Source organism: Hyperoodon ampullatus (assembly GCF_949752795.1).
Source record: "Hyperoodon ampullatus genome assembly, chromosome: 12".
NCBI classification, from domain to species: Eukaryota; Metazoa; Chordata; class Mammalia; order Artiodactyla; family Ziphiidae; genus Hyperoodon; species Hyperoodon ampullatus.
Window position 1 is genome coordinate 22,883,249 of NC_136925.1, and position 12,209 is coordinate 22,895,457.

A 12,209-nucleotide genomic window follows, 5' to 3' on the forward strand; every position below is an offset into this window, starting at 1 on the left:
TGAGAGTCCGCCTGCCGATGCAGGGGACACGGGTTCGTGCCCCGGTCTGGGAGGATCCCACATGCCGCGGAGCGGCTGGGCCCGTGAGCCATGGCCACTGAGCCTGTGCTCCGGAGCCTGTGCTCCGCAAGGGGAGAGGCCACAACAGTGAGAGGCCCGCCTACCGCAAAAAAAAAAAAAAAAAAAAAAAAAAAAAAAAAAAAAAAAAAAAAAAAAACATCTTTTGTTATTAACATGAATGTCAAAATTTAAACACAATATCACATAATAAACTAATCTAACATGATATGGTTATCAATTTGATATGTATTTTGGAGATTCATTCCTTTAATAAACATTTATTAAGTACCTACTTTGTAGCAGGCACTATTCCAGGGACAGAGAAACAAAACAAAATAAGGAATGGAACCCGTCCTCGAGAAACTCCCCCTAATATAAGCAGCAGATATGAAAGCAAAAGCAAGCTTGCAGCCCAAAGGACAGCATGGTCGGCTCTGCTTGGGAGACCCGGGAAGGTTTCACAGAGCAGGAGAGGCACCTGGCAGAGGTCGCTGGTGACTGTGAGAGGGGACTGCCGGCAGAGAAAGCAGGCCATCTCTGGTGCCAGCACGTGAGGCATCAGGGCACATTCAAGGTGTATGGGGGAGACGAGGTGTGAGAAACTGCTAGGGGTAAGTTCCCAAAACTGACTAGGTATGAGACTAGCATTATGTAAAGAGCTTGTTTTTTGAAGTGTAATTTGATATTCCAGCAGCAAGTCAAAGCCAGTCTTTCTAAGCATAAAACGGCTGTGGTTGGCAGCAACAGAAGTGCAGTTCCTTGTGTTCCCCGTGAGGTCGGCATAGGAGATTATTTTATTTCCTAAGTAATACACACAAGGTTTTTAGCTACCAGTCATTTATTTAGGAGAGTGTTATTAGGATTAGTAAGTCCAGAAGCTTAAAAATAACCAGTGAGCTTTTTGCATGTTAACATTGTAGGGGACACATTCGCTGCAAGATTTAACTGCTTAATATTTCTCATTGTTAAGTGGGCCTCCTTGATGTATTCCCTCTGTAACCTCTGTGCTGTTCAACTAGTATTAGAAATAGTACAAATAACAAATCTTGAACTTCAGGAGAAAAAGGAAAGCTCACCCTCCTTTCACCCTTTAATAACTCAGTCTCCAGCCTTAGTCCTGAAGGAGACTGGAAATGACTGAGGGTCGGGCAAAGGAGAGGATGTTGAGAATAAGTCGGAATGTCAGACAAATATGTACAATTGTTCAAAGTAGCAGGGTTCATAATATCTGTTTTCATTTTGATAATTTCAGACAAATTAATTCTCTTTCCAAATCCAGGAGCTGAGCAGCGTTGGGTTCTAGGAATAAATGTGGGACATCTGAAAGGGGCGGGGGAGGAAAAAAAAAAAATAACCAGTGAGCTTCTGAAAGTCAGCTACCTACATATGACCTAGGTCACTGAAGCGAGGAGGTGTGTGCTCCTGTCGCACTTGCGGTGAGCAGAGGGGCACAGTGCTGATCGAGGCAGGAGTGGAAGGAGGAGCTCTGGCTCATCCTTCAAGTACAGAATACAGTAAGAACAGAGTGGCCGTCAAATGTTCTTCTCATCCTCTCAATCCCCAATGAATTACACCTGAATGTGAACCTCAGCCCTCTCCTTTAAAGAAAAGACTCACAATTTAAGTCTGAAAACAAAACATTTAAAGGTCTACAACAGCAAAAGGAAGAGGAACACTACGACAGAGCAATACAACAAACATTTACAAAGCGCCAGGCACGGAGTGAGTTAAGTTACTGGAGGAGCTTATAGCTGAGGGCGGCAAGAGGGGAAAAGAAAGACATACAGGACACACAAATACACAGCTGGGAACTAGGGTGAGATGAGAAACTCACAAGTGTAAAACAGGCTGTAGAGTTATAAAATCACACCATCAAGGCAAGGCTTCTTAGAGACTATACTATCGAGGTTTACCCAGTAATCGGTGAACTCTGAAAACCCCTCTGCTAGTAAATACCTAAATGCTAGATAAAATATTGGAAAAGGTTGTCTGGTGCCACTTATGTATCCAAACACTTATACCAAGAAAGAGGAAAGCACCCCTGCCATGACTGAATGATCACTGACAATGCTTTATTTGCTGCTCTCCAAGATGAAACGTTGGAAGTCAGGACGCCTCCCACGTGAGGAGGTAGGTCTGAGGGTAGACAGGAGGCTGGCAGGGTAAAGGGAGGCACACCTCTTAGTGTTCGCGGAGAACCTGAGACACTACAGAGTAAAGCGATGTATAGAACCTTTAAAATACGGCATCTCAATGTTCAGTAATACCCAGATCAAAATGTACACGAAGTGGTGAAGTGTGAAAGATATTAGTTACAAAACAACTTAGTATAAAAAAGAGCCTTTGGGGACAACTGGGGAAACTTAAACATGGCCTGAGAATTAAGTGCTACTGAGGAATTACTATTCATTTTATTGGGTATAATAATCATTACGGTTATATATGGAAATGCCCTTAGAGACGCATGAGAGTATTGAAGGGTGAAATGCTATGAGGTTTGCTTTCAAATATATTAGCAAATAAAAACTACTAGATGAAATTAATACAGTAAAATGTCAGCATATCAACTGTTAAATTTAGAGTGATGAGTATTTTGGTGACTCATTGGGCTATTTCCTCTGTTTACATGTAAGTCTGACACTTTTAATAATGAAGAGTAAGAAAGAAAAGCATTGATACTTTCAAATAACCCCATACCTCATTCAGTTCTGCTTTATCCATGTTATCCAGGTAAATTTTGGTCCAGTATTTGTCTAGCAGAGTAGCGTGACTATTTAGCGGTCGATACCAATTTCCTCCACAGTTCAAGAGTCTGTATTTCAGAATGGAAAACAGAGTCACACAAAATTCCCAATTTTAATCTTGAATTATGCCCCTGGTTATCCCTTGCGAGACGTTCTCTCATATCTGAGTAAAACTCACAGCTCCTTCTGGTGCCAGACAGCACTATGTTGGGCTTATAGGGAGGATGACAACGAAAGGCTGCCACCAAGCCAGGTTTGACTATTTTCCTAGGGGGAGTGATAGGGCTTTAACCAAGTTATTTTCACATCACTGCAAATGATCCTATTAGGCGTTCTGAACTCAACAACATGCTCCTTTTCCTTAAGACATAACTTCAGGAAAAAGAAAACCTAATCCAAGACCGATAGCACCAAAAATAAGTTCACTGCTTATTACCAAAAGCGACAGTACCTAAAATTATTTAACATGCCCAGAAGAGAAGGAATATTCATTAAACACATACTCTGGGCAAGCCATGGGCTTACACCTAACCCATGTAATTTAATCTTCACAACAACTGCCCTGAGGGGATGGTGCCCTTCTTTTCTTCTAACTCTAAGGAAGAACTGTACAGAAGAGAAGGAGAGTAGTGTCCCTTGCTCACTCAACTATGACTACCAATGGCAAAGCCAAGCACTGAACTCAGGTTTGTGTGACATACTTCTATGATGTACCAGGACTTTCTGGGAAATGTATCTAGCAGGAAAGGACTTCACCATCGCTGTGAATAAAATCAGGGTCTATTAAAACTAACAGGGCCTAGCAAGGTCTTCCTTAGAACTGTTAGCTCTGCATTCCATCTGGAAGTGAATGTTCACAGAGGTACAGTAAACACTAACATAATCACTAAATACAATGTGGCATTATTTTCACTCTTGGGCATTTTAAGACCTTAGAGAAGCTGTACAGTTATAGACAAGTAGTAGGAAATAAACCACTGCCTTCACATTATTTTAAAAGTAGATAGGGACATATACTAAGTTTGCTTAGCTTTTATTCCTTTGTTGATGCTTATATTCAATTAGTTTTTTTAAATGCCTGAAGTCTACATGGCTTTATGATCACCACCATCATGGCTGGGCACTTACTATGTGACAGGTCTTTAGTCACTTCACCTAACCTTCATAACTTACACCAAGTTGTAAAGTAGGTGTTATTGGCCCCATCATAATCAGTCAAGCAAGGTACACAGAGGTACAAAGTGTCAGTGTCAGGACTCAAACCCAGGACTATCTGACAACAGTCTCATCTCTGATTATGTTTGAAAACATGAAAACAAGACAAAGTTTTTTAAGACTGGTTACTTATTTTTAAGTGGGGGGAAAAAAAACACTTTTACTTTCTAAATTAATTATCTCCATTAAAAATAGTCAGGAAGGGGCTTCCCTGGTGGCGCAGTGGTTGAGAACCTGCCTGCCAATGCAGGGGACACGGGTTCAATCCCTGGTCCAGGAAGATCCCACACGCCGCGGAGCAACTAAGCCCGTGAGTCACAACTACTGAACCTGTGCTCTAGAGCCCGCAAGCCACAACTACTGAGCCTGAGTGCTGCAACTACTGAAGCCCGTGTGCCTAGAGCCCATGCTCCACAACGAGAGAAGCCACTACAGTAAGAAGCTGAGCACCGCAACGAAGAGTAGCCCCCCCTCACTGCAACTAGAGAAAGCCTGCGTGCAGCAATGAATACCCAACACAGCCAAAAAAATTAAATAAATTAATTTAAAAAAAAAAGTCAGGAATGAGAATGTTGAATCTGTCATCACTGCTAACTAACCTTGCCTAAAATGGGCCCAGAGAACTCTATTCCAAGACTTTTGTATTCAGCACTCTAGCATGTGGACTTAGGAAGAGGCTCCATCGTGGGAAGAGAAGGGTTAATGGGACATACCTCCTGGTTGCAAAGAACTGAAATCCAGGAGCCACTTTCAGACAGTCACCTTGGCCAGGAATCAAGAGCTCTCCATTCTCCAAGAGAGGGATCAGCACGGAAACCTAAATCACAAAACCTCAGTGATAAAGCTATTAAGACAGAAGTAACAAACAAGAAAGCAAAAAAACCCTCTCACCAAATGAGGAACACGTCCTTAAAGGAAACCTTACTTCTCACGGCATGAACTGGGGTCAAATGCCAGGCGGGAATACTGGAGCCACCTACACTCCAGCAGAGCAACTTATTCATTCAGCATTCACTGAGTGCCAACTATGGACCAGAATCAAGCAAGGCAGGAAAAATCCAGACATGACTGAGGCTTTACAGCCTAGAGTCTGACGGGAAATAGCCACGCAAACTACCATACAGCATGACCGGTGTGACCCCCAAGGGGTGTACAAAACAATGTGTGAAGACAGAGGGTGGCTGTAGATCAGTGTGGAGTAGTTTAGAAGCAGGGCAGTGAAGCCATTCTAGAGGTAATGACATTCACTGAGTCTGAAAGTATGGGGAGGGATCAGCCTGGCTTGCTGGGAGAGCAACGGTACATTTACTCTAGGCAAAAATATTCAAATGGATAAAAATGTATACGCCTAAGAGCATGGCATGAGAGGACTCTTACAGTTAGGGTTAGGGCAGGACGTGCATATGAAGTAGTGGAAAAATACTAGGCTCAGAGATAAATGATCAAAGGCCTTCTGTGCTGAGCTAAGGAGTTTGAATTTTTTTCATGAAGTTGTTGAGAGGATTTAGTCTGGAGAAAAACCTATTTTTTATTTTAGAAAATGAACTGTGCAACAATAGGGAAGATAAACTGAAAGAGAGCCAGCCTGGAGGGAAAGAAGCGATAAAGGGCACCATTCAGGTAACAAAGGTAAGATGGCAGGATAGATTAGACAGACCGACAGATAGATAAAAATAAGAAGGCCTGTGCTAATAAGGCAGTGGGCTAGGAGGGAACAGAATAAGAGATAAGGAAAAAGTACTAAGCAATATCAGACTAAGTGAATGCGGGACTAGAGGAAGGAGACACATCAAAATTCTGGCTTGGTAATTGTGTGGCAGGAAAGGCTGTTGCAGGAAAGAGCAGGTAAGGTTCATTTTGAACATCCTGAACCTGTACCTGCTAAGGAAGATCCAAGTAGAGATTTTTCAAGAAAAGTATGGACTAGACATATGGGTCTAAGGGATGTGAGTTTATAGAAGTTTGAGAAAAAAACAGTAAGAAGAACAAAGAGCCAAGGAGGAAGGTCCTAAAATATCAAGGTAATTTTATTAAGCATCCTTATTTCAGACATGGCTAGGAGACGAAAGGAACAATATTATAGGGGCAACTCCAAGATGACTCCGAAACTTGAGACAAAAGACAACCATCCTGAATGAGACCTATAAAAGCCATAAAAGCTACCTTAAAATAGTAATTAGTTAGCAATTAGCTGAGAAGTTCTGGAAATAACAAAATAATAATCAAGGGTCCAGGTATGTTTTAAAATAAACACAACTTCACTATAATGATGATGAAGTTTAAATCAACTGCACAGCATACCCTCTGGAACCAAATGTACTGATAGTAACAGAAGGGGAATGGTCTACACAAAATGGAACTCAAAGTACAAGAATTTTCTGATGTTTACCAGACGTAGCCCAAGGAAGATCAAGACAGAAACTAACAGTTTGGTCTTGAAATCTGGACTTGGTCATCAAAGAATGTACTTGGCTATGGCAAAGGGATAGATCCCTAGGCTTCATCATGACCTGAATGAAATATCCTTTATGTTCATCTACCTTCTTTGGCTCAAATTCTATGATTCATAATCCTAATGACTTCCAAGGTACCCTGATGTCTGAAAAAATTGCCCAGGAAAGAGAGCTATAGAAAGCGCTAAGACTCAACAAATACTTTTAAGTTGGCCTTGTAGTTTATAATTGTTTTATTTTTAAGTCTCATTGGTAGTAGTCATCCTTGGCTCTGGGCTTCTTAAGAAATCTGAGTCTCCAGCCCTATAAAACTGAGCATTAAAATCTTAGAACATGGTGGTCAAACTAAGCCAATAACCCTATTACATCTTTACCTCACTAGACTCTAAAATATGTGTGCCATAAGACACACACATATTTATAGCCCCTCCTTCCCCATACACTTCCCTAAACCTAAAGACCTTTCCCACCTCTCCTTCCCCCTCCCCCATCTCTGTCTCCTCTCTCTCTCCAATCCAAGAGGGGAAAGTCCATATACAGGTAGCTTTAGGGTTCATGGTAAAAGAAAATTAAAACCAATCTCAGGAAAATCTACCCAAAGGAAGATTTTTTTCATTCTGGAATACATTTTTTTGGTCATAGTTTACAGAATACAGAAGAAACATGGACTGCCTCCATAGCTAAATTTTATACACATATAAAAGTGATCTTTTTGAAGTCAAAAATATACATCCAGTTTATTTTCCTTAATGGAACAAAGACAAGCAGGCTCTTATTATATCATCTCTTCTTTCATCTGTCCTCAGCCCACTGCTCTACAAATGCCATAGCCAGGGAGCTGGGTCTCAAAGTTCTCAATGTATATGCAGCATGGATTAAGATGTTTCCCACCAAGCCTATTCTTGGAAAGTCTGTGAAATTGGTCACATTTTCAACTAAAGGAGGAAAAAAAACTACTGTGAAATTGATCACATATTCAACTATTAAAGGAAACAGTACAAGCAGAATTTTAATAATTTTCTATCAAACAAGAGATCAGCCCAGTAATCCAAGAACTCAAACCAGATTAGGTAGGTAACCAACATACCATCTCTAATGAAATACCTATGTTGTTTAAATAATCCCCCAGTATCACTATTAACACAATTCTCATTCTCTTCAAAGACAAGAAATTAGCGAGTTACTAGGGAGGTGACATACCACGTCCAAGGGGGCATAGTCAATATCCTCCAGAAGGATCCAGTGTCCATTTGTGGCCGCCTGTGTCAGGGTACCAGGCTGCCACACAAACTCTCCTGGGACATCTGTGCAGCGATACATTCCCAACAGCATCTGCAAAAAGAAGATAAAGTAATTACTGAAGCCACACACCTGAGGAGCCAGTGCTACATCCTGCGATTAGTTCCATTAAACTTCCACAGGGTTGTAACAGGTACCTGAGGTTTTACAGCGTGGTCCCCTCAGTTATGAGGAAGACCAATAACTATTCTCATATTCTCTTAGCAAAAACAATATTTTAATGCAAATATTCACAAGTATGCTCACTAACCAAAATCTGCCATTTCTTACTCACCTTACTGTCGGTCTGATCTCCAAGCTGGACTTTGAGAAGCTGAGGGGGCTTCCTTCTACCTGTCATTGCAGCTAAATGTTCAACTAAGGAAGTTTTCCCACATCCAATTGGTCCTTCCAACAACACAGCATTCTGAGAAGCCACTGCCATAGCCAGGGTCTGAAGATTTCTGCAGACTGACTCAACCAGCACATAAGACCTAAAGGCCAGCTCCTGTTCGCGAGAAGAACTCCTACCACTGGCCTAAGGAGGCAAGTGAAAAATAAAAGGCATATCAAGAAGAGTCCTTCCATCAAAGAGCACAGGTTAATTTCTACAACAGTGCTTCCACCGGCTTTTACATAAACCTCTGCCAATAAATTGGTGGTACAGGACCTATAATAACAACAAGTATGCTATCCAAAGTAAGGATCTGACTTTTTCACTTTCCTTTCTCCCCCCCACTCCAACTCTGGGGAGAAGGGTGGGAACTCACTAACAAATTCAAGAAAAAGTCTCCCAAACTTTAAGAAGCCACAAAAGTTGACACACAGGGGATGGGAGCAAACCTCATCTCTCATGACTGGATTTTTCTTTTTCTTTATCTTACCATATTCTAGGATTTCACGTCTAAGATCAAGAATGCACAATACACTTATGAGACCATCAGGGGAGTAAGGACACTAAAAGGATACATTATAAAATTGTTCAAATTTTTCCAGGTGTAATAAAGAGCTCTGGGAATTTTTTTTAAGTCCTTTTTTCTTTTTTTTTAAATTTTATTGAAGTATAGTTGATTTACAATGTTGTGTTAATTTCTGCTATACAGCAAAGTGATTCAGCTATACATATATTTTTTTTCATTATGGTTAATCACAGAATACTGAATATATTTCCCCTATATTATATATACATCCTATATATAATAGTTTGCATAAAGTCCTTTCCTTTTATACACACACACACACACACACACACACACACTAAACTACAAGCATACCTCAAAGATTTTGCAGGTTGAATCCCAAACCACAGCAATAAACCAAATACCATAATGAAGCAAGTCACACAAAATTTTCGGTTTCCCAGTGCACATACAAGTTATGTTTACACTACACTGTGGTCTATTAAGTGTACAATATAGCTTTATGTCTTAAAGACAATGTACATACCTTAATTTAAAAATACTTTATTGCTAAAAATGCTAACCATCATCTGAGACTTCACCAAGTTGTAATCTTTGCAACAGCAACATCAAAGACCACCAGTCAAAGATCACCATAACAAATATAAATAATGAAACAGTTGTAAATATTTCAAGAATTACCAAAATGCGACACAGAGACACGAAGTGAGCAAATGCTGTTGGAAAAATGGCACCAACAGACTTGCTCAAGGCAGGGTTGCCACAAACCTTGTTAAAAAAAAAAAATGCAATATCTGAGAAGCACAATAAAACAAGGTATGCCTATATTTAGCTAAGAAATGATGTGGTATCTGGGAGTTGCTTCAAAACCATATGGTGTGAGGACAGTGTTCAGAAATATAAATGCAACATAACTGATCATGAATTTATAATTACTGAGGCTGAACGATGGGTACATGTGGATTCATTACACTATTGTTTCTACTTTGGAATACGTTTAACATTTTCCATAACAAAAAGTAAAATAATAATAATAATAATGCACCCAATATGTTTAATGGGTAGTTTGTTTTGCAAGATGAAAAAGTTCTGGAGTTTGTTTGCTAACAATGTGAATATACTTAACACCACTGAAGAGCACACTTAAAAATGGTAAAGATGGTAAACGTTACATTCATTTTACCACAATTTAAACAATTTTTATTAACAATGGACCTACCACGACACAGAAAAAAGGACCTCTTGGAAAAGTGCAATGATTATTAACGTTTAAGGAATGGTAAATTCTCAAACATAGCTTGTCCCCTAAAGATATGTGAGGACAAAATGAGATTCAGGGCTGGAAGTTCTCGAACTTTTTGCGGAGCTGTTACTCTTCGCAACCAGCAGGCAGGCTGGGCTGTAGCTCCATTCTGTACTTCTGCCCCGGCGCTCTGCCACCGCCACCCAGTGTATCAAGCCTACCCCAACCAGAATCCTTCCCTCTGTTAAAGTTCTAATGCTCCAAACCTAATCTATGTTAGGAGAGTGGTTAAAGAGGGGTGGGGAGGTCTTCCTGACCAGAGGGAAACACAAGGCGCTTTGGAAATGCTGGCGTCTCAGTGCTGGTGACAGAGATATTTAGTTTATGAATAACCATGCAGCTGTACACTTAAGACATGCACTTTTTTATATCTATATTATACTTATCTTTTTAAGTTTGTACTTCCCAGATACAAACTGATAGTTCAAGGAATGACTTAGGACTTGTTCCAGGAAGAAAACTGGGTGGATCTGACCATCAGACAAAGTGACAACTGACTAAAGACTCCTGGAGAAAACAGACTGGTTCCCAATGTTCCCAGATTATGGAACCAGACTCTGATTTACAAGACTTTCCAAAGTGTAGTCTGGAGGCACACTCTTGGAAAGGTCATTTGCTATGGCAGGGGAAGAGTTCACTACAGATGCTAGCCTCTCACACAACAGGCAAAGAGAATATTCTGAAAGAAAGAGGCCGGGGAGTTATACCTGGGCCTAGCCCCATCTCTGCCAGAGGACAGCCCACAGGTCCTGGGCAAGTCATTCTGCCTTAGTTTTACATAAATATGGTATCACAACATGGGCCACCCAACTTCAAACAGCTGTTGTAGCAAGTAAATGAGGTCATACACGGAAGAGCTTTGCTAATGTTAAAAGAAAGCCTTTGCATAGGCATCATTAGAATTTCTGACTTCACACTAAATAGGGACAAAGAGACTGTCAAAGAGGAGGGTCCTGGGTGAATTTCTCTTACTCTCTCCTTGAACACTTCTCTAAGTGGAACGGTAATCTGGCAAACTCGATTTGGCTCACACCTAGAACACAGAGCCCAGCCAAGGAAAAATGCACACTCAGTGTGTGGATGGAAGAGGGCACACACGCCACGGCTGTCAACATACCTGCTCTCCAGGGGCTGGCGGCTGCCCAGGCAGCAGCACACCACAGACAGCAGTCACCCTGGAGGAGAGGTCAGCTGAAACAAGGTGTCCTTGTAAATACTGCAGCTCCTTCTCCTTACGCCAAAGGGAGGCTTCTGGATTGGCCAACACCAAGGCTTTCTCTAAGTCCTGCAGCTGGGCCTCTTCTAGCAACCTGAGGAAAATGAGGATCTCATCAACTACTCTAGCTCCCAGGAAAGCCACATCGAGGTCTCCAGGAATGCTCCTGCTTACCTTAACCTGAAATGAATCAGTTCTTCACTATTAAAAATCTTCTTAAGGAAAGATAACTTGTGCTCTTCATTCATACAGGTGACCAAAGAAAGACAATTGGCTGTGTACCTGGAGAAAACCAAAGTATATAAACTCAGGACCTGCAGCTGATTCTAAAGAATAAAGAAAATTTGCTAGCCAGCTGAACATTAGAAAAGGAAACTTTATAATTAACACAGGGAAGGGTAGAAAACACAAATCAGGCAAAATAAATTCACCTAATGGAACACAAAACAATGGAATTCCACTCATACCATCTGATTTCCCTCTGAAATGACACGTGAAAGGGAATAAGAACCCCAAAGGGACCAGAACAAAAATGACATCTTTTAAAAGGCCTCCCTTCCCTCCTCATGCACACAACTCCAGACTCCCTCAACTACCCCCACACTAGAAGCACAGGAACAGCCCAAGAGCTACGCACCAGCGGACCAAGGTGTCATGGCTCCTGAGGAGTGGGATGCACACGCTCCAGTCCCAGAGCTCCCGGAACACGGACTGCTCTTGCTGCAGAAACTTGTAGGCTGCTTCCATTAGGTCCCGGAGCTTCATCCGCCTGCGCCCATACCGGACTGGATTTGCATCTGAGCTCTCTAGGAAGAGTCTTTGAAAGACTGGAGAAGTGTCCTTGAAATACTTCAGGGCAAACCTTCAGAAAGAAAAAGAACTTTCATTGCTTGGTAAGAATATCAAAGTATACATATCCACTTAATGAGACAACGGAACATAACAGTAACTCCCAAGGGTTTGAGAACCAGAAGAGATGAATGTTTTAAGCCACTAGTCCTAAGATTATATTCTGTTCAA

The 12,209-nt window shown here is 41.3% G+C and overlaps 1 protein-coding gene across 2 annotated transcripts in view; it reads right to left on the reverse strand.

Moving 5' to 3' along the window:
- Positions 1-12,209, reverse strand: part of MDN1 (midasin AAA ATPase 1) — a gene marked incomplete at both ends in the record, with an annotated part of 158,020 nt that overhangs the window by 125,054 nt on the left and 20,757 nt on the right. For both annotated transcript variants that reach the window (XM_079716367.1, XM_079716366.1), the window contains 7 exons: positions 2,758-2,872; positions 4,733-4,836; positions 7,673-7,804; positions 8,046-8,288; positions 11,091-11,283; positions 11,364-11,471; positions 11,827-12,051. In XM_079716367.1, the coding sequence (XP_079572493.1) occupies positions 2,758-2,872; positions 4,733-4,836; positions 7,673-7,804; positions 8,046-8,288; positions 11,091-11,283; positions 11,364-11,471; positions 11,827-12,051 (1,120 nt within the window). The remainder of the gene's footprint in view (positions 1-2,757; positions 2,873-4,732; positions 4,837-7,672; positions 7,805-8,045; positions 8,289-11,090; positions 11,284-11,363; positions 11,472-11,826; positions 12,052-12,209) is intronic.